The following is a 27,887-nucleotide window of genomic DNA, read 5'->3' as shown; positions in this document are numbered from 1 at the left end:
TATCCTCCAGTGCCTCTGCCATTGCCTAGATGGTATCATGGGATTCAGAATCCAAGCTTCTTTTCTTTCTAATTCATTCTTTATCTCTAAGACAATCTGTCCAATTCTTGCTCTGATTTTTAGACAAACAGTTCTAGTCTTCTCTGTTAGGAGAAAAAAAAAACAGAAAAACCATCTTGCCATAACCAGAAGCCTCTGAGAGCACAGCGCCATGCCAAGCTGAATTCCTTTAAAGTCGGAAACAGTGTTGGCTGCTCCAAAGCAAGTCTTGAAAGATGCCCCCATTTGGCTCCACGAGAGGACCCCCACCTGGGGCTGGGGATATAGCTCAGTTGGTAGAGTGCTTGGCTTGCATGCACAAGGCCCTGGGTTCAAACCCCAGAACCACCAAAAGAAAAAAAAAAGAGAGAGAGAGAGAGAGGGAGAGGAACCCGACCTGGACTGGTGAGAGGCTATATGCCAGATGCTCCCTAAGACCATGCCTTGTCTCCCAAAAGTAGGTGACAGAAAGTAAAGGCAGGATCTTGGTATATGGCAAGATGGCCACCCTGTGATGTCACTCAGAGGGGAGGCTGTCATCTTAAAGAGGCTTATGGAAAGACCCTGAGCACAGTGGACATGTTGCTGAGAGGGTAAGGGAAAGAGCATGGTTCTTTGGAAACAGCTGTCCCAGATGGTGATAATTCCAGAAATCATAACACTAATTCCTAGATTACCATGTACCAGCTCTGTGGTCCTGGGATGCCTGTTCAACTTGGGCAGCCTCAAATCCCTCATTTGTAAAACTGGCTACACTGATACTGCCTTTGTGGATTTGTTCCAAGGATGAAATGGAACCTTGTACACCTTAGGTGCTTAATATGTGCCTCTTCCTTCTCATATCCCACTGGAAGTAGGACCCTGGGCAGTAGACACTCAGTCTTTTCAGTAGAAAGGCTCAACACATCAAATTGTCAAGCAAGGAAGAGGCTGGTTGGGGGCACAGCAGAACTCCTCCAGAGACCCTCTGTGAAAGAAAGAAATATGCTAAGAAATTACCAAGGACCTGCTTGTCCTTCTGTAGCTGCAGACCATCACTGAAGCCTCGCTCTTGTGGCTGAAGACTTTCCTGGCTGCCACAACACACGCTGAGCCCTCTGTCCCCCAAGGCCAAAATGGTTTCTTCCTGAAAACACCAACCCATCTCCACACTCCAGGCCTCAGGAGGCATGGAGCAGACCCTGGCAGTCTACATGGCTCGTGGCAGATGGTGCCATGTGGACTAATCAAGAAGTCGAACAAGAAAATACTACCCTCTCTTCTGTTTGCCAGGAAGGGGGATTGTTTGGATTTTAATCATAGCCAAAGCTGAGAGCCAATGCACGGCCTCCTCCAGCCAAAAAGATAAATTTTCCACTCTCAACGTTCAATTCTTCCTCAAAAAATAGACCCCAACCAAGGCAATAGCTCCTTGGAGGGGGGCTTCTTTATCCTCCAATATGATTTTTCCTTATTTAACAATATGACAGGAATAAAATGCTCCATGGACACGGTGGCACTCACACGCTGACTCACACTGGAAGGAATGTCTTCATTCCCCCATAAGTTACATCCGGCTCACAGGAGTATTGATCCCAGGCAAAGATGAATGCAGAATCCCATGATCCTCTGGGAGAAATCTGACATTTTCTTTAAATATATATCCATGCAACAACTGTTTCTAAATCTCCACAAAACAGGTCACCAGGGCACCACACCATTGATTTCATATCCAAAGATTTCTTAGAAAGAGCTCTGAACATTTTCTCAATAATTCAGCCAACAGCAGACTCCAGATGTCCCCCCAGAGGGACACTGTCCCTGGCCTCCCCTAGACAAAGGGATAGGCATCACTGGATAACTAGATTCAAGGCTCCCAGGAAAGAGAGCCCCCTGAGCCCCCTATCAGTTCAAGGGCAACTTAGGAGAGATCCACAACCATGCACTTTTTGAAAATTAGCATAGGAAAGAGTCTTGCATTGGAAACAGATCTAATAAAGCTGGGAGATCATAGAGCACAGGGGTCAAAACTTTGAGCCCACACTCTACCTCTTTTTTACTGGATGACCTTGAACAAGATACTTAACCTTGCTAAGCACATCAGTGTCCTCAAATGTTAAGTGATAGTAATTATTCCTACCATACAGAATTCTTATAAGGATTAAATTAAATAATATGCATGATTTAACAGATTACTGCTTGGCATGAAGAAAGAGCCCAGAAACCAGTGTCAGTGGTAGTCATGTTAATTCACCTCTGAGATCTTTTCCACCTACAAAGATGTGAATGAATTTGTCACATGGAGTATAACAGTCTGGCATCTATGTGTCTGTGATGTGGTCTATTTTTTGTTGTTGTTGTTGTTGTTGTTTTATAAACAAATACGTATATGTATTTACTTCTTTCTCAGCTTGAATAGGAGTCTTATTGGTGTCCATCTAGAGCTCTGCCAGAGGAGACTAACGACTCTGATCCCCATGTCTATGCTACCTCCACCAGAGGTGGGAGGGGCACAGTTCTAAGAGAGGAAGGCAACCCACAGCATATTGTCCTAAACTCTGCAACACTTTTTTTTTTAAGTACTGAGGATTGAACTGAGACTTGCTCCATTACTGAGCCACATCCCTAGCCCTTTTTGTTTATCATTTTCATTTTAAGATAAGATCCCACTAAGTTGAAGAGGCTGACCCCAAACTTGCAATGCTCCCGTCTTAGCCTCTTGAATAGCTAGGATTACAGGCAGAGCACCCAGTTCCACACTTTTAAAGAGACAACCTCTGTACATCCTATGTCTTTTGAAGCACCATATGTTCAGGTAGGCCCATGAAGACAAGGACAGTCCACAAAATTGTCATGGGATGAAAGGCTCTTGGGACACTGGATGTAAATATTCTCCTTCCTGCCATGAGCTCAGGTCTCACCAGTGAGAACAAGTTGAAAAACCAAGAGCCTAGGCAGAAGTCCAAGGTCATTGCTGCTTGGTAAAGACAGTAAAGCAATCCGCATTCTGTGAATTTGGGTCTGAGTCACCAAGTAAATGGGAAAACATGAGTGGCGTGTCTGGAACTCTGACTCCCTAACTTCATCCATGCCTCAATTCCTCTTCAATTTATTCCTTGATTTATTCCCTTAACATAATATGCTGTCCTTCATGCACAGAGATGACCCTGGTGACTCACACATCAACATGAGTTATTTTTTCCAGCAGTGGTCACGAATTTTCACTCATCAAGCCAACATTTGAGTGCACAAAATGGCTGGCCTGTGACAGGCTGCGCTGATCAGCTCTGGGGTGCAGCAAGGCTGAGCACCCCATCCCGGGGTGCCTAAATAAGCTGATGGAAGATCATGAGTGGTGGAAAGGAGGTGCATTCTGAAGTCAGGCCACCGGGGCTCAAGTCCTGGGCCGGTCCTTACGCAATGCAATCGAGGTTAAACCTTGGATGCATCTCTAGGGATCAGCATTCTCACCCATGACTTGCAGAGAATAATACCTACCTCCTATGATTCTCATAATGCTCAATCTAAGATCATGTTAATGAAAGTGTACCTGATAATTCATAAAGTTATGCATCACAAATGTTATTTACTATGAATTGATGCTCTATTATCATTAATACTAAAGCTATTATTACTAATCACCTGTAGATCATAAAACTAAATCCTGATAGGAAATGAGATTCTGTCTTCTGAAATGGATTATGCTCAGGGCATGAGAAATGGAGCAACCGGGCTTCCTGAGTTGGCTCTCCCTGAACTCTCTGCATGATCCCACCAGCAGCCCTCTCAGGTGTACACACAGCCTTCTGTAGCTCCCGGTGCGTGACACTTCTCCCCACCCAACCAGTATCACCACTTCACCGCCTGCACAGTCTCAAAACCGAACTTACAGTTCCCGAAGACTCAGCGTCTGGAAGAGCTGCCATGAGAGTGTGGTGAGGCGGTTGCTCGACAGGTTTCTGCAAGATTGGCAAAACAAAGAGGAAGTTAAAGGACAGACCTGCCATTAGTCAGGTTCTTGAGAGTGAGTTTGGTCATTTCACTGGAGCCAGCTTTGTTTTTCCTCTTTTGCTTTGTTCAACTCTACTAAAGATATATTTGCTAATAGTTGAGGCCACAGATCAGGTTTGAATAGAATTAAGAAGACTTTTAAAAGGCAAGGTTTTACAAATCAAAGAAATATTAGGTCATTCTCCCAAACCCTCTCTCCATAATAAAAGTCCATGCCTGTTGGAAGCCACCTTCCACTAGGAGCCCAGAGCGCTCTGAGCCCGTGTGTGTTCTTAATAGTCACCCAGGTCAATAAACTCTTCAAGTCACCTACAACTCCTCCTAGCCCATCCCTCCCCCTGCAAACAGGCACATCCGTGAGATCAAGACATCAGCCTTTTGTTCACATGTCTGTTCTCCTCCTAATGGCTATTTAATTGTTCTCATTAGGATGTACAGGGGGAAGGAGCAGCCATTAGTCTTCTGAATAAAAGAAAAAACACGCCCACGGTTATTACTTTGCCAGGCTCAACAAACAACTTTTGATGTGATAACAGCCCTTACAGGCAGCGTTAGACACTGCTAGAACTGAAGTGGCACCTGAGGAACAATGTACTCATCTACTGATGGGGTGGATGGTGATGCTGATTCCATTTAGGTAAATACACACACACACACACACACACACACACACGCATGTATTTGTGTCTATTAAACATGAAAGTAATGAAAGCAAACACAGACTTTATTATAAACACACATGTGCTTATACATGCATCTATATTTAGATGACTTTTAGAGCAGATATTTATGGAAAGTCAACACAGGCTGCACTGAGGGTGAGGGTGCTGACCACTGAGGGAAAAAGATGAGGTCACTCCGGAGCCCCGAATCCAAGGTACAAATGAATGAGGAGAAGGAAGAGCATAAACCAGGTAATGGACGTAACCGATGTGGAAGAGGAAGAAGGCTACTTCAGACAGGTGCTCTCAGAAGAGCCTCCTGACAAGGTGATAGAAGACCTGAGACAAAATGGAGAAGGAGGTGAGCACCAGGGAGAAGTGTTTGGGGCCGTAGAAATAGTAAGTGCAAGGGTTTGAGAGGAACACCAGAGCCAGGAAGGGAGTGGAGGAGTGGAGGCCGTGAGCTGGGATAACGGGAGAGGGGCTCATGCCACACCCACCTTGCTGGCCACGGGAGGAGACCAGATTTTACTCAAAAGAGCAGTGGGAAGGCACAGGATGGTTTGGAGTGGAGGACATGACATAATTTAATTACCATTTTTTATGGAAGACCAAGCCTGAACGTTGGCTGGCCAGTTTGAAGGTTACAACAGTGCTACAAGAAAAAGGGGTGAGGCCATTTAGTGAGGTAAGGAAGTCTACCAAGAGATGATGTGGAGGCAGTGGGGTCAAGGGTTTCCTCCCTATTACATTTAAGATGCCTGGCTGGGCGCAATGGCGCACACCTGTCATCCCACAGACTTGGAGAGCTAAGGCAGGAGGATCACAGATTCTAATCCAGCCTGGGCAATTTAGTCTCAAAATAAAAACTAAAAAGGGCTGGGTGTATAACTCTGTAGTAGAGTGCTCCTGGGTTCAGTGCCCCAGTACTACTAATAATAAGATGCCTGTTAGATATAAATTGTTCTTTGCAGTGGTCAGACACAACCCAGGGCCCCACCTATGCTAGGCAATTTCTCTGCCACTGAGTTACAACCCAGCCCCTATTAGATAGCTAAAGCAAGAAATGGGTCTATAGCTCACAAAGGGAGACTATACAAGAACAGATACTCAAATTTAAGAACAACCCAAGGGACAGTCCCCACTTCTTTTTGATGCAGCCTATCTGTGATGAGATGGCCAGATCTGAACTGGCTAGGTCTCAGGGACAGCCTGTGCTGGTGTCAGGAAGGTAGCCTCACCGTGCAGGGGACTGGTGGGGTAGGAAAGAGGACCTTAGATAGGTGGCTCCCACAACTAGTGTTCACTGTCTTCCTTTCCAGCGCTCCCTCTGTTCAAATTCTCTAAGACCACCACACCCAGCTCTTGAGGCTGGCCCCATGGCCCATGTGCTCACCCACTTCCTCTCGGCGGGGCCCAGAGCTATCTATCACGTTCTGATTCATGAAATCCCTAGTGACCATACTCCTCCTTCCTATAAGCTTCCACCACTCCCCCATCAGCCAGAAGGAAAGAACTGACCAAAGAAGAGCTGTACCCATCTGGGACGCCATCTGGGACAAGTCCCTACAGCAGTCCATCTTCTGCTTGGAGGGGTGGAGCAAGGGATCTGACAGATGTCCCCAAGAGTCACTGCCCCTACCTAGATACTAGGCTGGGAGCTCAGAATCTAAAGTCAAAGACAACAGGTTGCAATACCATTCTCTGAGTCTCTGTTGCTAGAGGCCTTCACGAAGTTGTAATAAATCTTTGTGTTTGAATCATCCAGGTAGAAATCTTTTCTCCCCTCTGTTTTTCCTGGTTTTACTGTCTACACACAACAGCATTCTTGGCAGCAGAAGATGGACAAGCCCACACTTACAAATCCAAAGGGAATGCTGGAAAGCAGCTCAGCCTCTGCCTTTAGCTCCCCACCCAACTCTAATGCTCCCGGGAATAAAACCCATGGTTCTGAAGCTGAGCAGCAGCATCCTTCAGGGACTCAGAAGCCAGAAACCCCAGGCTCATTGAACCGTGGGGGCATGTCCCTGGTAAAACCCAAAATCAAGCGGGAGACAGGAACGATCCAGGTGAAATGGGCAGCCTTGCTCATCCCCAAGAGAGGAGCAGGCAGGGAGCCTGCCAGGAGTCGGGGGAGCCCCAGGCAGAGAACAGGCTGCCAGCAATGTCCTCCCACAAAGGTCATGCTTTGCTACATTAGGCAGAAATGTCAAGAGAAAATTGGATTCTGAAAGAAAGAAAATAACAGGCATTCTGGGCAAATAAAGAATAAGAAATAGCATTATCTCCTCCTTATTACAAGTTAAAGGAGGGTGGGGACCTGGGATACCTGATAAGGGGGAGGTGGGCTCCTGCTCTCCCAGGAATGTCCTAGCTGCACCTCCTGCCCATCCCCCTTTCATCCTCCCAATCCCACCTGGAGGAAGGTGATCCCTTGGATTCCTCCAGTACTTTGTCCAAACAGAGTGGCCACCACAGCACTCATGCACTCTGTCCACACACACACACACACACACACATACAAAACCCTGTGCGTGTTCCCAGACACAAGGACACTGTAAGGCACAAGTCCAGGGAATAGTACAGTGTATGGAACCTGTGCAGCTGTATACAGTGCCCTCCCAGAAACACACCCAGTCCCAGAGACAAACATACACAGAAAAGACAAGAAGGAAGGCGAACACATGTAGCACAAAACATGAAGCGTAAGCCTCTGGCCAGCCTGCCCTTCCAGGCATTTATCAATTCTCATGGTGTTGGGTAAATGGGGACTCTGAGGCCCAGGGCTTCAGTAGGACTTACCACCCACTCAGAACTCACTGCCCCAATTTTCCTCCTAGCTGGCACCTCACCTGTTTTCATCTGTCATCACTTATTGATGAGCTGGTTACCCTGCTCATCAGACAAGACTTTAATTAAGAAGCATTCTGCCTCTGAGCCCCACGGCCACCTCCTCCTGAGGCCTCCTCCCTAACAGATCCATTATCACCCGTCTCTGACTTTTGCTTGGGTCAGTAGCCAGTGTCCAAGCCACCTGACCATTGAATTAATTTGGTGAACAAGATTTTATGAGATGATGCATCAGACACTATCCCAAAATCAAGCTCCATGACATCGCCCCCTCTATCTCTCATCTGAGACTCCCAAACAAAGCCATTAATTTTGTCCTGCACAACTGGCGCTCTCATAGCCAGACTCTGGAGTCCAGAGGTAATAAACGATGACGATGCAGCTACTGGGTGCTCTGGGAACATGAGCCAGACACACATATGGTGAAACGCTGGGCCCTGAGGAGTGATAGGGCTGAGATAGCCCTTCCTGCATTAATCCTGTTTTGAACAGAGATCCTTCCAGGCAACCAACCTCCCCTCAGGCTGGTAGAAGGCTCAGCAAGGTAAGTGGTCCTAAGGGAGGTGCCAAACTCTAGCAGGACAAAGCCCCATGACTGGGGAGGATATCACCCTAGGAATCCAACTGCCCTACAGAAGGGTCAGCAAGGTGGATGCTGTTGCCAAGAGAAACCAAGCTACCAGGCGCAGTGGTGCACGCCTGTAATCCCAGAGGCTCATGAGGCTAAGACAGGAGGATCACGAGTTTAAAACCAGCCTCAGCAATGACAAGGTACTAAGCAACTCAGTGAGACCCTGTCTCTGAATCAAATACAAAATAGGGCTGAGGATGTGACTCAGTGGTCGAGGGCCCCTGAGTTCAATCCTCCATAGCCACACACCCACCCCCAGCAAAAAAAAAAAAGAAAAGAAAGAGAAACCAAGAAGATGAGTTCTCCTATTGCTCTAAATATACAACCTGGGGTGGGGGGAAGGGGGGCTAAGATTTGAGAAGGGGACACTAATCCCCCTCCACAAGCGATCCTGCAGATGGAAGTCTTGGTGAATTTCCTGGTTTAAGAGTGAGTCCAACATTTGGAAACACCTCCTTTTCTATTGGCAGAGATAGGCCCGTTAGGAAGGTATTATTAGGATTCAAATGTGGGAGAAACTGTTAGGGGCAGGTGCCCCAAATCCCTGTGCTATTACACCAGACCACCCCACCCGGGAACTATTCATCTAGCATTTCACCGGATCATGTCGGCACCACAGACCTTTTGATGATGCTCCCACCAACGCCTGCAGGTTCACTCCACCTCTGCACCTCCCCAGCCCCTACTTGGGCTTTGTCTTCTGTTTTTCATGAGATTGTAAAACATGATGGTGATTTGCTGCAGGGTGAATTGTGCCCCTGTCCCCAAATTTATATGTTGACATCCTCACTCCCCATACTTTAGAATGTTTCTATACTTGAAGATAGGGCCTTTAAGAGGGGATTAAGAATCCATGAGGTCATCAGGGTGAGCCTAATCCAATACAACTGGCATCCTTATGAGAAGAGGGATTGAGGACACAGGCTGACTCAAAGGGAAGAGCATGTATAGAAACAAGGAGAATACAGCTATCTGCAAGCCCAAGAGAGAGGCCTCAAAAGAAATCAAACCAGTGAACAGCTTGATTTTTGGACTTCTAATCCCCAGAACTATGAGGCAATAATGTCTATTGTTGAAACCATTCAGTCTGTGATACAGTGTTATGGTAGCCCTAGCAAATTAGTGTGCCTGTTCCAAGCCCCTCGTTTACCCCAAAGCCTTGACTGCCAGGTTGGCTGACCCACTGGGATCCCTGAAAGACTGGAAGTCATGGTTTTCTGTCATCCCCTCGGCTGTATGCCTGGTCACTCTAGGGAACCTGCCTCCCAATCAAGTTCTAGCTGCTAAGTTACAATTTGCTATCTATCTGTCCACTTGCCCAACTCCTGGATAGGCTCCAGCCTCTTCCTGAAAAAATATGATTAAAAGAGAAAAGAGAGAATCAGGAAAACGCTCAACTCACATCCCAAAGATGAATGCCATCAGAAATGACTTTTCCTGGAGGATTTGTTCTGTTGCTGCTTAAAGTCAAGTTTTTGAGCATCCTATGTTCTTGACGCATTTGACACAGCGAACCAGAAAACCCCTCCCAGCCCCACAGCTATCTGCAAGGCTCCTGGGCTGTGGCTTGCTGGCTGGAATCAACCTGATGCAAATCTTCTTCTTTCCTCCATGAAGGCAGCATTTTGGAAAGTGCATCTCTCTCCCTAGGACATAATACCTTCTTGGCTCTCTGTCTGTCCTCTTCTCCACCCGCAACCCCTGACATGAAAGAGAGATCTACTTGGTCTTTGTGTTACATCATTCAGCATTCAGGCTGCTATAATAAAATATCATAAACTAAGTGGCTTGTGAACACAGAAATTTCTCACAGTTCTGTGAGTTCTTGGGAAGCCCAAGATGAAGGGGATGGCAGATTCTAAGTCTAATATCTGCTTCCGCATAGACTATTGTCTTCTCATGCGGTCAAACACAGAGGGGTGGTGGGTCTCTATCAGCCTCTTATAAGGGTGCTACTGCCATTTGTGAGGGCTCCATCCTCAAGACCCAGTGGTCCCACCTCAAGCAATCATCTTGCGGGTAAAGATTTCACCATATGAATTTGGGGGGACATAGTCATTCAGTGCATAGCAAACTTCTTGGAGACAGCCAGTCCCCTCCCCTGCCACACCACACTGGGATTCTTTTGGAAATTCTGAAGAAATGGAGGAAATGACAAGAGAGGAGAATTCTCTGCTTCAGCATCAAACCTCACATAGAGTTTGCTAGAAAGGAACAAACCACAGGTATAATAGGGTGGGGCTGACAGGCTACTACCCATTTCTTCAAGAACCAGGAGCTCACACCTTATGGGTATGGATACTGTCACTTCTGGGCCTCGTCTGCCCCACACAGAGGACATTGCAGCCCACCCTGAGGGAGCTGCTGAGGTGGCAGCCAGCAGCTCTGTGGACTGAACAGCAGAAAGGAAAGACTATGATATCTTTTTACCAAGATAGCTAAGGAGGCCCCAGGAGCCAACTCTAAAACCCAGTGCTCAGGACAAGCAAGCAGGTGCTACTGCCCAGCCTTGCTCTTGAAGGCCAAGAAATATTTTTCTACATCATTGATATATTTGCTTTTCCCTCAATTAAATTGCTGTAAAAGAGGGTGGGGGTTAAAGCCATTTGAGCCATTTTTATTCAGCTAAATTACACTGGATGGCTCATTTAATGAACTTTAATGAAGCCAAAATGCTTTCTCTAATCAAATCTCAAGTGACATGACTGGTGTCTTGACCTTAGATCAGGAGACTGGAGGCAGTCTTCTCTAAAAGGCCATGTGCTGGGTTGTGCCAGGGTTTCCCAGGGAGTATTCCTGGGAATCTAAGTCTGCAGTGTTCACGGGTATTATAAACTGGGGGGGAAAAGATAGTAATACTTGAAAAATTTTCGTTGTGCAAAAAGAAAACTAAACAGGCTTCTCTACTGTACAACTTCTCAGCATCTTAACTAAAAGAAGGCTCTTGCTTACTGGATCTCTCAAACCAATAGAACCTTCCCTGTAGAGCCTCTGGCAAAATCATCATCCCATATACTATACCTAAGCGAAATGATGGCCTAGCCAGGCATGGTGGCACATGCCTGTGATTTCAGGAACTCAGAAGGCTGAGACAAGAGGATTGCAAGTTGGAAGTCAGCCTTAGCAAGGCCCTGCCTCAAAATAAAAAATACAAAAAGGAGCGTGTGTCTCAGTTCAATTCCCAGTACCACAAAAAACAGAGAGAGGAGAAAAAAAAAAAAAAAACGGTTGCCCAACCCAGTGGTTAGCAAGCTCTAGCCTGCAGGCTGGGAGTCTATTTTCGTGGTTTTATTGGACTGCCATGCCCACTTGTTACTGTGTTGTCTATGGCCATGTTCTAGGCAGAATAATGATCCTCCAAAGGCATCCACATTTTAATCCCTAAACTCTGTGAATATGTTAATTTACAAACAAAAGGGACTTTGCAGAGGTGATTAAGGGTTTGGACCATGACCAGGGCACATTATCCTGAATTATTTTGTGATCCCACTGTAACCACAAGGGTCCTTAAATGTCCATGAGGGAGACATTTAAGAAAAAGTCAAGACATATGTCAAGGGAGGAAAGGTGCAGAGAGATGCGACATGTCTGAATTGAAGATGGAAGAAGGGGATGAAAATGTGTAGGGCCTCAAGAAGCTGAAAGGGGCAAGGAAACAAATTCTCCCACAGAAGGCCGAGAAGGAAACACAGCCCTGGTGACACCTCAATTTTAATCCAGTGAGACCTGCCTTGGACTTCTAAACCACAGAAGTGTAAAACAATAAGACTGTTTTATTTTATGTCACAAAATTTGTGTTAATTTGTTACAGCAGCAATGGGAAACTAATACAAGCCACTTTCATATGAGCACAGATAATTATGACAGAGGTCAAATGTCCCACAGACCCTCAAATATGTACTATGAGGCCCTTTACGGAAAAAGCAAGGCACTACTGCTGTACATCAGGTCTTTTTAATAGAAACTGAATGCAAGTCACGAATGACATTTGAAATTTTCAATTAGTCTCATTTTTAAAAAATGAGAAGTGAAATGAATTACAGTGGTACAGTCTACCTTAACTCCATATACCCAAAATATCATCAATTCAGCATGTAATCAATGTAGAAAATAGCATTGAGATATTTCACATTTCTTGTAGTCTTTAAAATGTGAGTCTATTTTATACTCACAGCACAATTCAATTTGGACTGGTAAAATTTCAAATACTCTGTAGCTATGGGTGGCCAAAGGCTACCATATTGGAAAGACAGCTATGGACCGTCTATAAGACCCAGGCATTGATTGAGTTCCTCAGTGGAGACCGGAGCTAATTTAATGGAAAGGAAATCACTCCAGTTGTTCCAGAGTACAAGGCAATATCACTGAGCCTCCTCTCAGATTAGAGATGCTCAAGGTGAAAAGGAAAAGAGAGGCCAGAACTTGCCATGTGCTGAGTAGTATGGAGAAGGACCATGTTGGACACACAAGAGACTAGATGGGCACAGAGAGCAGGATCTTCCAGAATGCTTGGCCCACCTAATCAAGTCCAAACTCCATATCTGGGTCCAAGTCCTTCTATGAGATGATCTCAACTGCCTATTTCTATATATTCTCTCACTACCCCTCTCCCTCCCATCCTTTATCCCCACCCAACTAAACCTAACCCACCATGCACAGAATGGTATTGCCCCACAATGGCTGCACCCTGGCTGCACAACATCACACCTATTACTTTCCGCACCTTCCATACTTTTGTTCCCCATCCTAAGGGCACATGTCAACGGCCCTTTCCCAGGATGGCCAATGCCTCCCACTCTGAAATCTCCGCTCTCTCCTCTTTCTCCCACTGCATTTTTCCTTCGCCTAGGCCACAGCCCATGTCTCAGATTGCCAGCTTTGAATGTCAGGTGTACCTATGCTGGCCTCTTCCATCAGACTGCTTTTCTTGGAGGAAAAGAGCATTTCAGTTTATTTCCTTGATAGCACCTGGAACCCAGTAAGTGTTCACTAAAATTCAATTGAAGTCCCACAAAACTCAGTCATCTGAAGGGACCTAAACCAATCTAAGTTTCCAAGGACACTGGAAGAAAGTACTTCTAATTACAGCACAAGAACAAAGAGGATGAGCAGTGGAGGCAGCAGAAGGAAGAGGCTAAGGAACAAAAGCAATCCCAGACCCAGTGAGGTGTAGCTTCTGCTCCCCTCTCACAGCCCTCCCACACCTACATGTCCTGGGACCTCTCTCTACCCACCTGAAGCCAGCCTCCACCTCTGTGAAGTCACACAGCCACTGAGCAGCAGGTCTGACTCTCCCAGAAGGCGCCGTGAGGGTCAGGGCACCTCTCTCCCCCTCCCCCTCCCCTCTCACAGACACACATGCATGCGCGCATGAACACACACACACACATACTGCACATATCCAAACCACATGCGCACATATGAGCACACACCACACACGTGCTTATACTATACACATTCCATGCATACACATACACACACACACACACACACACACATATATTCATTCACAAAGATTCCGTGCATTCATATACATTCACACAAATTTACATACTTAAACACACACACTCATCCCCACCAGCTGTCTTGGTCTGGCTCCACCAGGAAACAGATGGAGAATTCAAAATTAGAAGGACAGGGGAGATCTGCCTTCTTGGCTCTCCCCTGCCTCTGAAACACACTAGGGACCTTCCCTTTAGGAGCTTAAAGGACATCTTGTAGCTCTGGCTGTAATTCCTCTGCCCTTGCTGTCTTTAGGGCAGTGCTGCCAATAGGGTCTGACCTATGACCTCTTGACCAGAACACAGTGAGGTCTAGAGAGCAGGACCAGGACTGATTGAATGAGCCAACTTGTCCACGTTACTAGCAAGACAGGAAAGGAAAATGAGGATCTCAGAAGTTAAAAGTAAACTTAAGAACCCCATTTTAATGAGACAACAGGTAGCACCTACTCTTCCTTCCCAGGATTGTGCTGGTGAGTGTCCTTGTCTGCTACGGCCCACACCCTCAACCCTGGAGCAAAGCCCTTTTCCCCAAGTTGAAACCCAAGGACACCTCAGCCCTCGCCTTGAATCCTGGTATTCACCACAGCGCAAGGCCACCAGACTCTCCAGGTCAGCTTTGTTTCTCCACACTGTCTGCTCTGCAGCAGACCTCACGTGTTACTGAGGCTATTCTGAGGGACTTTTCTCCTTGGGAGTTTCTTTTAGACAATCAACCAAAAGCTAATTGTACAGAAGCACGTGGCTCTCTGGAGTCCAGGGTAAGCACAGGTAGGCGCTAGCATCCCAGCCTGGCCACCCACGGGGCTCTCTCACAGCAGGTATGACCACTGCCAGCAGGGCCCACACTTGACGGTGACGCACTGCTACAGCCAAGGCAGCGCCCAGGAGCTGTCCTGACATGAGAAAAAACAAAGATGCAAAGAGCAGGGGAAAATCAGGAACCCCTACAGTTAGTAAAATCAAAGTGGGGGTTATTGAAGGAGGAGGGGACCAGAGAGGTCCAGCTGCAGGCCGTGTCCCAGGCTAGTGAGGGACTGTGGGTGAGGGAACCGCCATCACTGGGGAAACCCCAGGCCTGGCAAGGACATGGGACCAAGCCAGGTAAGACGTGGCTTGCTCTTCCAGACGGAGGAAGCCAAGTCTTGTTAATTACATTTAGCGAGGCCAGACAACTGTCCTCTTTTTTAAAATCTAGTTTTCAGATTAAAGGAAAATCTATAAATCTATTTAAAAATCAAAACAAAGCATGAAACTGTGAGCAAAAAGCTTCTTGCAGCCTCTTCATGAAGTCCGATTCTGCCAACGCTGCATCCAATCCCTCCTTCAAGAGGGAGGTTAAATGGAACACAGGACATGCGTGGGCTGGGGAACACATTTGAAGAGAAGTTCAAGGTATCTGGACCACCTGGAGGCTTGTAAGAACCAGATCACCCCCCTCCAGCCACCTCCTGGAGTTTCTGATTCAGTAAGTCTGGAGGAGAATTTGCATTTCTAAGCGGTTCCCTGGGGTGATGTTGATGTTACTGGTGTAGGAACCACACTTAGAGAGTCACTGATCTAGTGAAATTTTGTTTTCCGGATGAGTTGACTTTGGCTCCAACCATATTGCTCTGTCCTGAAAAGTTGGACAATCACACATACACAGGAGAAAATAAAAGGGTCTTACATTCAGATACAGAGAGACACCTGTCAGGAGCTGAGGGATTCCTGCCAGGGCTCTTGAGAACAAATGCTGTTATTAATAACCAGAAAGGGGATTCAGCAATTACCTTCAGAACTTGGTGGAGGATCTCCAACCGGGTAGTGCCACTAGGCAGGGTGGGGAGGGCTGTCCCTGCAGTAGAAAGGGACTAAAAATAAGCAAGTGAAGACCTTGCTGCCCAAAGCCCTCCTGGATTTATTTGTAGAATGAATCTGCTTGTTCTCTGACCCTCCCCACCCCCAAACAGACACACACACACACACACATACACAAACACACACACACACACGCCAACCATTTGCTCAGTAGGATTTATCTGAGTTTAGGGCCTGGGTTTGTCACCTAGAGACTTTTAGGGAAGTCCATGAGGGCTCCCTCCAGGAAAGAGGGCCTTGTGAACCGCCATACCTGGTGAACCCAGAGGATGAAATGGGGCTATAAACCAAAGAAAGTAAAAAGGGCCGCAAGGAAGGCCCAGGCGGCCCTAGGGAAAACATCCCTCCAGAGAAGGAGCCAGAGAAGGACAAAGAAGAGCATCCACGTCCAAGTTCTGGGAGGGCTGGAGATGGGAGCCTGGCAAGAGGAGATGGAGCAGAAAGCTGCCAGGCAGGACAAGGCGGGAGGGAAGCAGGCCTCCACCTGGGCCCACCCAGGGCCCCCCCTTCCTGGCTGCCCGAGGAGGGGTCCCCTTGTGGCCAGAGGACAACCCAAGGAGTAGAGGCCTTAGCTCTGAGCCTGAAGCCTGATCCTGTGAGCCAGACGCAGAAATAGCACCAGGGTCAAAGGGTTCACTGAGGACAGACTGGTGGCTCTGCTGACAGCTGCCTGAGGGTGTCTGGTGCCTCTGAACCAGAGCAGCTCAGGCCTCCTGTTCACACTGCTCCCAGGACAGATCACATGATCTAAAGAGCCACAGCTGAACTCTCTCTACCTCCCTTCTGCCAGGGCCCAGGGGGACAAATGATCACCATTGGCTATTGGGACTGTCTCCCCCCCTAGGATGGAACAGGAGAGTCAGTCGTGGGATCATATATGGAACAAGGTAATGGGTTCACTTTCAGGGCAGAGTAAATGGGCAGCTGACATGGCAGGGGAAGCCTAGCGAACCCTGTGATGAGCAGCTCACTGTGTCCTTAGCACTCCACTCCAAGACGCTACATCACATCAGGCAGGCATCTGCATTCAAAGTATGGTTCCCAGACCAGCAGTCTTAACCAGCTGGGGACCAGCTGGCTTTCCCCAGATCTCCTGAGTCATAAGCTCTGATGCTGTCTTGTATCAAGCGCCAGGTAAGGCTGATGCCCACTCAAGTGTGAGGACCGCCATGGACACGGACACTAGGGCTAGACTCTGGGCTCTGACCCTCCTACTGAGGGAATCATGCTGAGAAAATCACCTAACCTCTCTGGTCTTACTCAGCTTCTTCATCCTGACCACAGGAATCATAATAGTAGCAGCTTTAAGGGACAGCTATGAAGATTAAGATGAATGAATGTGTGTCAAGTGCCCCACACAGCGCTTGGCACAGAGCAGGTACTCAATGCTTGGCCGCCATGGTTGCAGGGGTATTGGTGGTGGTCTTCATATGAGTATTTAACATGCACGGTGATTATACTGGGCCAGCTCTCTTTAAGGGCCTTGCATTTAAGAGCTCACAGAAACATGACAACACTTCTATGAGGGCCATGTTATAATTGTCATTGTCATCATCATCATCTCCACTTTACAAAGGAGATCACAGATTAAAAAAGTCAGATAACTTTACTTGGGCCAGTACTTTTCAGATGGGGACCAGGAGTCACTGTTAGCAGAAGCAGGAGGAGCTGTGTTACTGGGCTTCTCATCTCTTATGCTCCCCATGACCCCCACCTGTCACCTCCGCTAGAACAACATCCTACTGTTCTAAAATAGAATTTGGAAAGCCTTCTCCATTCTCAGATCTGGGAGGACTCAAAGTCGGAAAGGGAAACTCAAGTCAAATTTCCCAGAGCCCCCTGGACTAACCAGGACCCTTTGGGATAGCTATAGAGGAATGGAGACCCCAGGGAGGAAGTGGTCTGGTGGCACTGCCACATGATAGCACCTTCAGGTTGGAGTGTCTCTCCAGGGGTGGGGTTGGGCAGGAGATTCCAGCTAGAACCATCTAGCAATGGTCATCCTTTCAGTGTGAATGCATGGTGATGGGGTGATGGACTCATTCAGAAGCTGGGCAGATTCTTACCCACAAGCATTGTTTCCTACTCCTGCTCTGCCCTCAAGCTGCTAAGGAATTCCTTCTGCATGCATCCAGTTTTAGGGACTGTGATAAAATGGAAACACAATAAAGACTGGGAGACGGAGCTGCAGCTTCATATTGAGTATTCACCCCCATAATGAACCAGCAGAGCCTGGGACTGAGAATTCTAAATAAGACTCTATCACAGCAACCCAAGTCTCCTGTCCCAGATGCCTGCAAGCACCAGTGCCATGACAAACAAGGATATTTGGCTTTCAGGAGGCTTCATCCTTGTTCAGCCACTTAGTAGCTATGTAATTAATTATTGGACAGTTCAACTCACTATGAGCCTTACTGAAGTCTCTCCTCTGAAATGGGTGGAAAATCTCTACCACCTAAAGTGGTGAGAATCAAATTAAAAGAATATACATACGGATGCCACACATGGTGCCTGTCATGTGATAAGCACTCAATGGTGACGGACTATTACTAGTGAGAATTCACAAAGAAGAAAGCTGATGAGATAACACCTCCAATGCCAACTGTGAACAAAGTGGGGATCAGCCAGAAGGGGGGCCCACACTCAAGTTTCTAAATCCATGGGAAAAACAGGAGCATGGAGGGAACCATCGCCACAGGAACAACAAAACAAGAAAACTTGCACCAGACAACGCACCCGGCAGACACTGCTAAATGGTTTCCAATTAATTAACTGATTACATGATAGAACAGAAGGGGATTCGAAAGAGCGCTGTTGACCTTTAAGAATAATTAATATCATCAGGATAGCAAACTCATCCAAGGAAAATAATGAGGAACATTTTAACATTACATTCAAAAGCTCTGGATGTGGAGGCAGATGGGCCTTATTGAAGCAAAGCCCCAGCTCCCCCCTCCTCCTCTGGCTTCCTGTCTCCTTTTGCCCAGCACCCATCACCTCGCACCCAGCGTCTCCTTCCAGATTGGGAGACTTCCAGGAAGATCTTCTGTCAATGAGCAGTTGCTGCATTGGCCAGCAAAAGGGTAAGAGGTACCCAAATCACTGAATGGGATAGGGAACCCTGAAAGGGCCACACCAAGCCTTCCCTTTACTGCCCAGTTTACTATCTGGAAGTCTCTCTCCCTCCCTAGTGCCCTTGCCAGGGCCAATGCCTGAAAAAAAATATCACCCCATGTCTGGGGTAGGTGCCCCTCCTCTAAGCTCTCATCCTACACTGTCATTCTGTCATCTGATTACACATGATATTACATCTGAAAACAGGGAGTCCATATGATCTGGAGGTCAAGGGCCCATCTGTCTTAGTCATCATTCTGTTCCCAGTATTTTAGAAACATGGTATTATTTGTTAAGTTGATCTGCAATGAGCCCTTTGACCATGGACTGCCTTCCTTGACATTCTGGATCTTCCCAGAATGCCTAGAAAATTCTTAACCCTCTTTCCTCCTCTGGGATGCCTTCCCTGGACAGCTCTTCCAGACTACTGGTTTCCCATTCACCTGTTCCTAGAGCTCCCTATCCATCCCTTAGGTTGGCATTTGTTACAATGTCAAATAATTCATCTCTCCAGAGTCTTTCTTTCTATTAGGCAAAGGGCACTCTACAAGTAAAAATGCAGCTTTTCTCCATATATGGATCCCCTGGTGCCTCATTATGTACCTGATACATAGTAGGTGCTCAGTAAACGTCTGTGCACCAAGCATAAACCAAAGTAATGGTGCAATAAAGAGGCAGAGTCTTCACTCTTCTCCAAATAGCTCCAAGGATGTGAGACTAATTCATTCAATTAAGTGCTGATGACAGTGGACCACACATCGTGGCTTGCCCAAACAGTACAGTTTACATCTGTCATTCTGAAATCCCATAAGGTTAGTTTCCCTTTCATTCTCAAAAGTTCCTAGCTTGGACAACATATTATGCCATTGCTCATTGATTTGCGTTCCTACTATGTACCATGCCCCCTTCCCTAGGTGCTGATTTATACTCATGAACAAAGGAGAAATGGAGATTCTCTAAATAAGACAAGCTTTCACACCACCCTGCTTTCTCTCTATGGAAAGGCAATCTCCACTCACTCCACCACTCAACACGTTCTAATTTGGTACCTGTTCCATGGTGGAAAATGCCAGGCGCTGGATGCATGGAGTGAACAAGACAGGTTCTCCTATCTTGTTCATTTACTATGTTTCCAGAAGAATCTTAGGAAGGGATGTTGTCCAAAAATGATTGCTTATATGACTCAGAATTTGAACTTGCCCCATGGTCTTGACTCTTGCGGGCCCTCTATGGTGTCCCAGCTTGGCTGAAGCCCCCATATCCATGCATAGCAGCTGGCCCAGCACAAATTCCCTTGCCCTGAAAGTCCTTTAGATACTTCTAATTCTTAGAATGGGCAGGTCAGGGGGTGTTTGCAAGAAAAGCCAGGTGCCAATACTAGAGACCTGGAGAACAATCTCCAGGATGCAAGGAACCCTGCCACATCCCCAATCTCGCCCTCGCTCCACAGGACCCCATGGGTCCTCACCACAACCTTCTCATCCCCACTTATGCTCCACTGCTGCAGAGTCCCAGAACTGACAGCTGCCCTTCCTTCCAAAGCCCACATAGCTTTGTGTCCACTAAAATTCTGCCCATGTTCACTCTCCCCTCCTCAATTTCAGAAGTACCAGCCTCCTTTCTCATGTTCCCTAACTGCCAGCAACAGACAAGTTCTCTCTTCTAGCCACAGCCCTGGGAAGGGGTCTGCTGCCCTCTTGACCCATCCTGCTCCATCTCTGTCTTGCTTCCAGTGTCAGCTGAAAACGTCTCTTTTCTCCTTTTAATTATACTTCTCTGCTCTCTCTCTCTCTCTCTCTCTCTCTCTCTCTCTCTCTCTGCTAGTAGCCTCATGACTCAGGGCTTTAATTTATTCACCAAACAATGTCATTACACCACTGTTTTCTATAATTTATGCCATGCACAATCTTTTGGCCTCTGTTGCCCAATTCTGGAAAATGCTTGGGGAAAGCAGTGTTCATTCCTATTCCCCATGGCCTGTCTCCTGCAGAGACCTGGCAGGGTCCACAGAGACTTAATGCAAAAAAGAGACAAGATAAGAACTCTTATCTCACATTGAATATTTGGAACACAGATCCAACCCCTGTCCTACTTGGTTCCATTCTCAAGAAGCTGTCTTGTCACCTTCCCCCCAGGCTGAGAAGTGACTATAAACTGAATTTGGGAGGGCACAGAGACTAGGCACTGTGAATTGAGACTTAGAGGGAGGAATACAGAATAAAGAGCAGATGCATGCATGGCCAGGCCAGAGGCTGGCCTTCCTGGGGAGAACCATCATATGAACTCTGCTCCTGTTTATATATAGTTCTTTGCAAAAAAACAGAAGGAAGTGTGCACTTTGATCACAATTATCAAATATTTCTTTTTTTCTTTTTTTGTGGCTCTGAGGATCAAACCTAGGGCCTTGCACTTACTAGGCAAGCACTCTGCCACTGAGTTACATTTCCAGTCCACAATTGTTAAGTAAAAGCATACAGATAGATTTCTCTGAATGGTCCCGTACTGAACAGGTACCAAACTCAACTAATTCTTATACCAGCACTACTATGGCTGATCTCAACTTAATTTAAAACCTTGAGCTTTGAACATAAGTGCAAACAATTAATTAACTCGCTAATCATTTCCCCTGCTATGGGGACTTTCCCATAGTTATTAACAATAATCATCTGAGTAAACTGAAGAAAATTGGGATACAGAAATAATTTTCTGAGAAATTGAAATAATGAGCAACGTTTATTGAGTGCTTGTTAGGAGCTAATCACTATATGCTTTAAAGATATTACTTCATTGAATCTTTCCAGGAACGTTTTATGGTCCATGTCATTATGATGATTTGTTCTCATTTGACACATAAAGAAGCCATGGCTTAGAGGCTGGGTAGCTAGTTCAAGGTCATGAAGCTGATAATGTTAATATAGGGGCTGAGTCTATTGTGTCTAATTCAAAAGTTCATACGCCGAGCATGCCACTATAGTGTGCACTCATGGGGTGTGTGTGTGTGTATGTGTGTGTGTGTGTGTGTGTGTGTGTGTGTGTGTGTATGCACATGCCCATAAGTCAGAGGTTGGTTTGATCTCCAGATAGAGACTCTGTTTTGTGCCATGCAGTGAACCCTGCCCCCCAAGAATGAAGAAAACTTGTCATCATAAAGAATAAGACCTCTGGTATCATAATCCATCCAGCTCTTCTGTGTCACTCCCATGGCTTGGTCCTCCCTGCCTGATCCTCTAACAAAGCACATGATAAGCTGACTTGCTCCAGACTCCATTCAACAGAAAGAGAACAGGCTTGACCCTGGGAGCTCTCTCCTGGAAGAAAGAACCCCATTCCAGCTCACAGCCCTTCAGAATCCCAGGGCTCTAAACAACCCAAATCATAAATCACAATCCCCCGTCACTCTGGATTGGATCTGAGGGATGGCGGGGAGGACCACTGCTCCCCTGCCTACATGTAGGTCTGCATCCCACCAGGAGGGCTGGCAAACAGAGAACGGGTCACCTGTCCACCACCTGTGCTCAGCTCTTTGTGCGAGCCATGGTGGTGACACTTACTGAAAGACACAGGTCAGCTGCTAGCCAGCAGCTGTGATGATGCTTGAAGGGGACAGGGGAAGCCAGAGCCTGGGAGCATCTCTCAGGGGAACTGTTCACAGACGGGAAGAAAGGGCTCCCAGGGCTCTGACCGTGGTGCTGAATCTCGAGGGTGACCACCAAGGCCGAGTTAAATAAGCAAAACACAATGATGGCAAGAGAGATACCAGTTTCCCTGCCAAAAAGAAAAAAAAAAAAAAAAATTTCGATATTCCTTTGTTTGAGAATGTTGGGCTCCAAATCACACTCAGAGAGGTGAACTGACCTTTGAACCTGTTACAACAGAAAGAATATAAATTCTGGAACAGACATTTATGGATATAAATCCACATCTTTCTTAGCTTTTTACACACAAAATAAAGCAAATTACACCACCTTCCTGAGCCTCATTTGTAAAACGAGAAGACCAGTGATTCGAGCAGGATTACTATTGGAAGAGTACCTAGCACAGAGCTTAGCACAATCTCTCTCTCTCTCTCTCTCTCTCTCTCTCTCTCTCTCTCTCTCTCTCTCTCCACCCCCCCCCCGGCTTGGCTTTGTTCCCAGCTTACTTGTGAATATGTGTATGCACACACGCACAATCCATTAGTTCTCTCCCTCTTCCTATATACAACTGCAAATTCTCCTTCAAGGACAAATTTAAGATCCATGTCCTTCCTGAATCCTTCCCCAGCATCCCCAGAACACAGGAATCTCTCTGCCTGGTACTGTCAGTATCAACCAGCAAATGATAACATATTGGCATCACTGACCTCAAAAAGCTAATTCTATCTTCCTGACAAGACTAAACATTCCACCTCCACCTGGACCAAGTCCTGCCTTAGCATCTTCATTCTTTCCCTATCCCAAGTCACAGTATTGCCACAGAGAGAAAGGGATTTCCAAAGCATCTAATATTTAACATTTATCATTTAACATTACCTGCATTTAACAAGACTCATTGCCATGTAATTCATCTAATCGCCCAATGTAGATTTTGAACCAATCTTTTCATGTCTTCAAACTGGCAATGACCCAATTACCATATTATCATCAGTAAAACCAAGGTTAGTATGTGTTTTTCTTGTCACAGGAAAGGAAATTAAAAGAAAAAGACAGGGGTAGTCTTGAAGCAGCATCAAAATTCTGAAGCTCCAGAAACCAGGCAGGTGTCCACCAGGTGTGAGCAATGGCTTAGAACATAGCCTAGCATAGCAGAAAAGATGTGGGACTGGGGGTCTGAGACCTGAATCCCAGCTCACACTCCACTAGGCTCCCTCAGATTCCTCACCAATAAAATAGGAATGATAGTAACTGCCACTGCATCCTACTGCTGCACATGAAATGAGATGGTACTTTGGAAGTGTGGTTTATAAGGCACCATGGCTTGTTGATGATGATAGCATATTGCTCAGGGAATGGGCTGGTAGTCACGAGGGGAAGTACACCAGGGAGGCCCTCAGAATAGCAGACCACAGTGTCACTGGCCACCTCTACTCTGTCCCTCTGCAGGGCTGCAAAAGATGCATGATGCTCAGAGAGACCCAATAGGTACTCAGTATGCTCAAGGCACATCGGTGAAAATGTGAATCCAGAACAATGGAAATAAGAAAGAAACTCCATAAAAGACTGATACAAGCTATGATCAAGGAGGGCTGGGGCTGTGGCTCAGTGGTAGAGTGCTTGCCTAGCATGTGTCAAGCACTGGGTTTGATTCTCAGCACCATATATAAATAAATAAAATAAAGGTCCATTGACAACTAAAAAAAAAAAAAAACTTAAAAAGAGCTATAGGAAAGGAAGGAACTTGCTAATTGTGCCAGGATTCAAGTGCATTATCTCATCTAAGTCACACACACACACACACACACAAAAAAAAAAAAAAAAAAAAAAAGCTTATGAGAGAGATGATTTTTACCACCAGCTTACTTGACCAAAGTCTCACAGCTGGTTGGCTGCGAAGCTGGGAGTCTGGTTCTGATCAACTCCAATGCTTATATTTTCAAACACCACATTATTCCACTTCTCATTGATTTACCAAAATAAAGAAGGGGAGGCAGGATAAGAATATCCTAGCACAGCCCCATGCTCATGAAGTCACTTAACACACGCCACTCGTGATCTTTGAAATGTCCAGTGTGGCCCTTGCAGGCTGCCATCACTGCAACCCAGGTTCTCTTGAAATCACTGAGGGCAGAGCAAAGGTCTGGACAATGAGGGACTCAAAGGAAAAGAGACAGAAAGATGGATGGGAGAGGAAGGGGACAGCAGAAAGAGAAAAGGCTGCTGGAGATCAAGGCTCATGAATGCGATTATTAATATTCTAAATGAAGCTCTGACTTCTTAAGCTTTATTTAAGAACATGCCTGACTGTATAATTACAAAGGCTTAATTTGTTTTCTTTTCTGCACAATAAATAAGAAGCACACAGTTGCTCTTTACAACACCACCTTTCCTGGTGTCAACAAAGGTTCCTGGACTGCAGAGAGACAGCTGTCACATGGTGGGGCAGCTCCACTGCCACTTGAAGGGTGAGCTACCCACTCCCTGGGCACAGTTGGGTTCTCCAGATGCAGGCAAGGACAGGAGGACCAATGGGCCCTTTCTGGGAAGAAGACATTGGGTGAGTTGGGGGAGCAAGATCATCCCCTGTAAGTTCCCTAAGAATTAAAGGGAATGGCACCAGTCTGAGAGGCGACAACATTATATGCAATGGAGTTCTAGAAGCACTGGGGAAGTTGTTCAGTCTCTCAAAGGAAGAAGCCTGCTTTTCACTTCCCTGTACCTTTGGCCAACTCACTGGGTACCTTTGGCTTTTGGACCTCCCAACTGACCTTGAGCAGAAGCCTAAAGGAACAGGCACCAACTAAAGCAAGTCGGGAATGGATGAAAACCTTCCAAGCAGAGGGACATCACAGGCAAAGGCCACAAGGCAGTGGTGGCATGGCAATATGAAGGTATTGGGGAGCAGAGTGTGGCTGGAGCACCAGAGAAGGTGTAGACGAGACATCCCAAGGCTTGTCTCACACCCTGACCATGCTGTCCCACCTAGGTCTCTGCGTGGGCCACACACTCACATGGTAGACTGAAGGGCAAGTTTCACTCATATGCTAAAAACATCAGAGTCACATTCCAGGGGATGAGATTTAAATTCTTGAACAACTTCCTTACAGATTACTGGGAAAGAGATATAGGATGAGGTGGGAAAAGGCACCTTTCTAGGAAGACCTCTGAGGATGCCGTAGCCTCCAGGACACTAGATTATGAGAAAGGCTGGGGCCCTTGGTAAGGAAACATCAAGATGGTCCCCTGGAAGGAGGTACAAAAGCACCAGATGCAGACAGCCAGCAGCAAATGAGGCAAATATGGAGGGTTGGTTCTGCAGCCCTGAATCCCCCTTCTGCTTCAGAATGAACAACCCTGATGCATCAGCAAGAAGGATCTCAGGTCACAGGACCCATCAGAGCGACAGTGGGCCTGGAAGCAAAGATTCTAACTCTTTCATACCATTAACACTGGGGCTAGAGGGCTGAGTGGTGGAAAGTCATTACCTACCTGACTCCAGGTTTCATGCCCCCCCCATGCCTGGGGTCCCACAAACACATGGTATCTCTGGACCTTCAATGCATGCTCTCCTCTGCCTGGACTGGCTCACATCAATCCCTCCACCAAAGCTCATTCAGCTGCTTCGGGTCAGGTCAGGCTTCAGGCTGTCAGTCATGGTCCCAGGAAATCAACTCTGCTATAATCCCCCCTACCTCAAAGATGCATTACCTGCTTTTGCTAAATGTTCCTAGAGAGTTGAGTTCTAATCACATTGTATAGTAACTGTCTCCACACTGCCTCCTTCTCCCACCTCTAAACTCCCCCATGGAAGTCAAAGACTTAAACTTAAATCACCTTTGCCTCTTTGCCTCTAGCAGAGTGGTACCTCAATAAATGTGCCTCAAGGAAACTGATGCATTCATGAATAGAAAAGTGCTGCATGACCCCGAGGGCATTATGAGTCGAGTTTGTAGGACTCTAAAGCATAAAAAATCAATGATTAAATGTCAGAAAAAATAAAAATAATTAAATGTCAGGCTCAAGGGATGGGAAGCTTGTCTCAGGGGATGAAGTTGATGTCATTTGCATCAGTAACATTCTTTACAAAATCTTTATAACTCAATCTTCAATATGAGACAGCATTGCATATTTTGTCCCTATTTTTTTTTCAGTGCTGAAGATGGAGCCCAGGGCCTCGTGCATAAGAGGCAAGTACTCTGCCACTAAACTACATCCTCAGCCCTGCTGCCTCCATTTTTGGCCAAGCCCAAGAAGATAAAGCATTTTGGTCAAGATTTCCCAGAATCCAATGCTTTAATGAGATCACCTAACATACCCCACAACAACCTCCACTCCTGAGCACCAAGCACCCAGGATGTTGACAAGGAGACTCCACAGGCCAGTATTGTCCAGACCCTGAGAATCATCCAAGGGACACAACACACCCTGAATATCTTTTCAAGTGCATGTCAAAGTCCTTTCCCACAATTATTCACTAGATCTCCATAATAACCCTATAAGGCAAAGTGCTAGCAATAGGATTGAACACATTTTATAGATGAGGAAACGGGTATAAAGAAAAGGTCATCCATTCACTCTCTGAAGAGAACAAGACTGCACTACTCCCTTGTTCCCATGACAACATGTTGACCATCAACAGGGCATGAGGGGCAGCAGGACTAGATGGTCACACCTATTGGGTTCAGGCTCCCAACAGGCCTATCATAGGATCCCTGAAGACTCCTAGGCTCTCATCACTCTGGAAGATGACAACAACATATGGACACCCCCCATAATAACAATACACTAACACCTCCTATGAGCTGCCAAGGGTGCACTAGACTTGAGGCTGCCCTGGAAATTTTGCAGGGCTCCAACCAGCTAAATCCCTTGCCCCTGGAGCATCTGATCTACCACACATTGGATCCGAATCTGGGAGAAACCTCACATTCAATGGTTTAAACTTTGGGCTTTCAAGTGAAAGGACTAAACTTCTGGAATAGCTTCCAGAGTGTGGGACAAACCATCTACTGAGTACCCACTATGTGTTTCCTCTACAGTATATGTTTTAAATTGCTCTTTTCATCCTCACAAAAAATGCTCTGTGAGACAGAATTATTTCCCAGTGTCCCAGGAAGGATCTTGGGACTGAATTCTTTAGCCAAGAATATAAAGTAAATAAGATGGCAGAGAAAATGAAGGTTCACAGCCCAGATCCAAAATGCATGCCATTTTCACTCTTTCATTTACTCCCTCACTCATTCATTTTTTTTTCTTGGATGGGGTAATTGAGAAGTGAACCCAGAGACACTCTACCACTAAACTATACCTCCAATCCATTTTATTTTTTATTTTGAGACAGGATCTCAGTAAGTTGCCCAGGCTGGCCTTGAACTCGTGATCCTCCTGCCTCAGCCTCCTGAGTCACCGGGATTACAAGCATGCACCACCATGCCCAGCTTCATTCATTCATTCTTCACACATGCATTTAACATTGAGTAAACATGATTTAATAAGACCTGCTCTCTACCCTCAAGGAGCCTGAACATTACTGGGGCAGACAGAACTTCCTACAGTTAGTTATATTTCAGTTCTGAGATGGATTCCCTTCGGTGGGTTTCAAAAT

General features: G+C 46.4%; 1 protein-coding gene across 5 annotated transcripts in view; it reads right to left on the bottom strand.

Moving 5' to 3' along the window:
* The window catches only part of Ntrk3 (neurotrophic receptor tyrosine kinase 3), a 374,486-nt gene that overhangs the window by 262,099 nt on the left and 84,500 nt on the right, over window positions 1-27,887 (bottom strand). For all 5 annotated transcript variants that reach the window (XM_076851379.2, XM_076851378.2, XM_076851377.2 and 2 more), the window contains one exon: window positions 3,909-3,977. In XM_076851379.2, coding sequence (XP_076707494.1) covers window positions 3,909-3,977 — 69 coding nt within the window. The remainder of the gene's footprint in view (window positions 1-3,908; window positions 3,978-27,887) is intronic.

This window comes from Callospermophilus lateralis, chromosome 3 (genome assembly GCF_048772815.1).
Source record: "Callospermophilus lateralis isolate mCalLat2 chromosome 3, mCalLat2.hap1, whole genome shotgun sequence".
Classification (NCBI taxonomy): domain Eukaryota; kingdom Metazoa; phylum Chordata; class Mammalia; order Rodentia; family Sciuridae; genus Callospermophilus; species Callospermophilus lateralis.
Note: the sequence above shows the minus strand (reverse complement) of the source record. Positions and strands in the feature narration are given on the sequence as shown.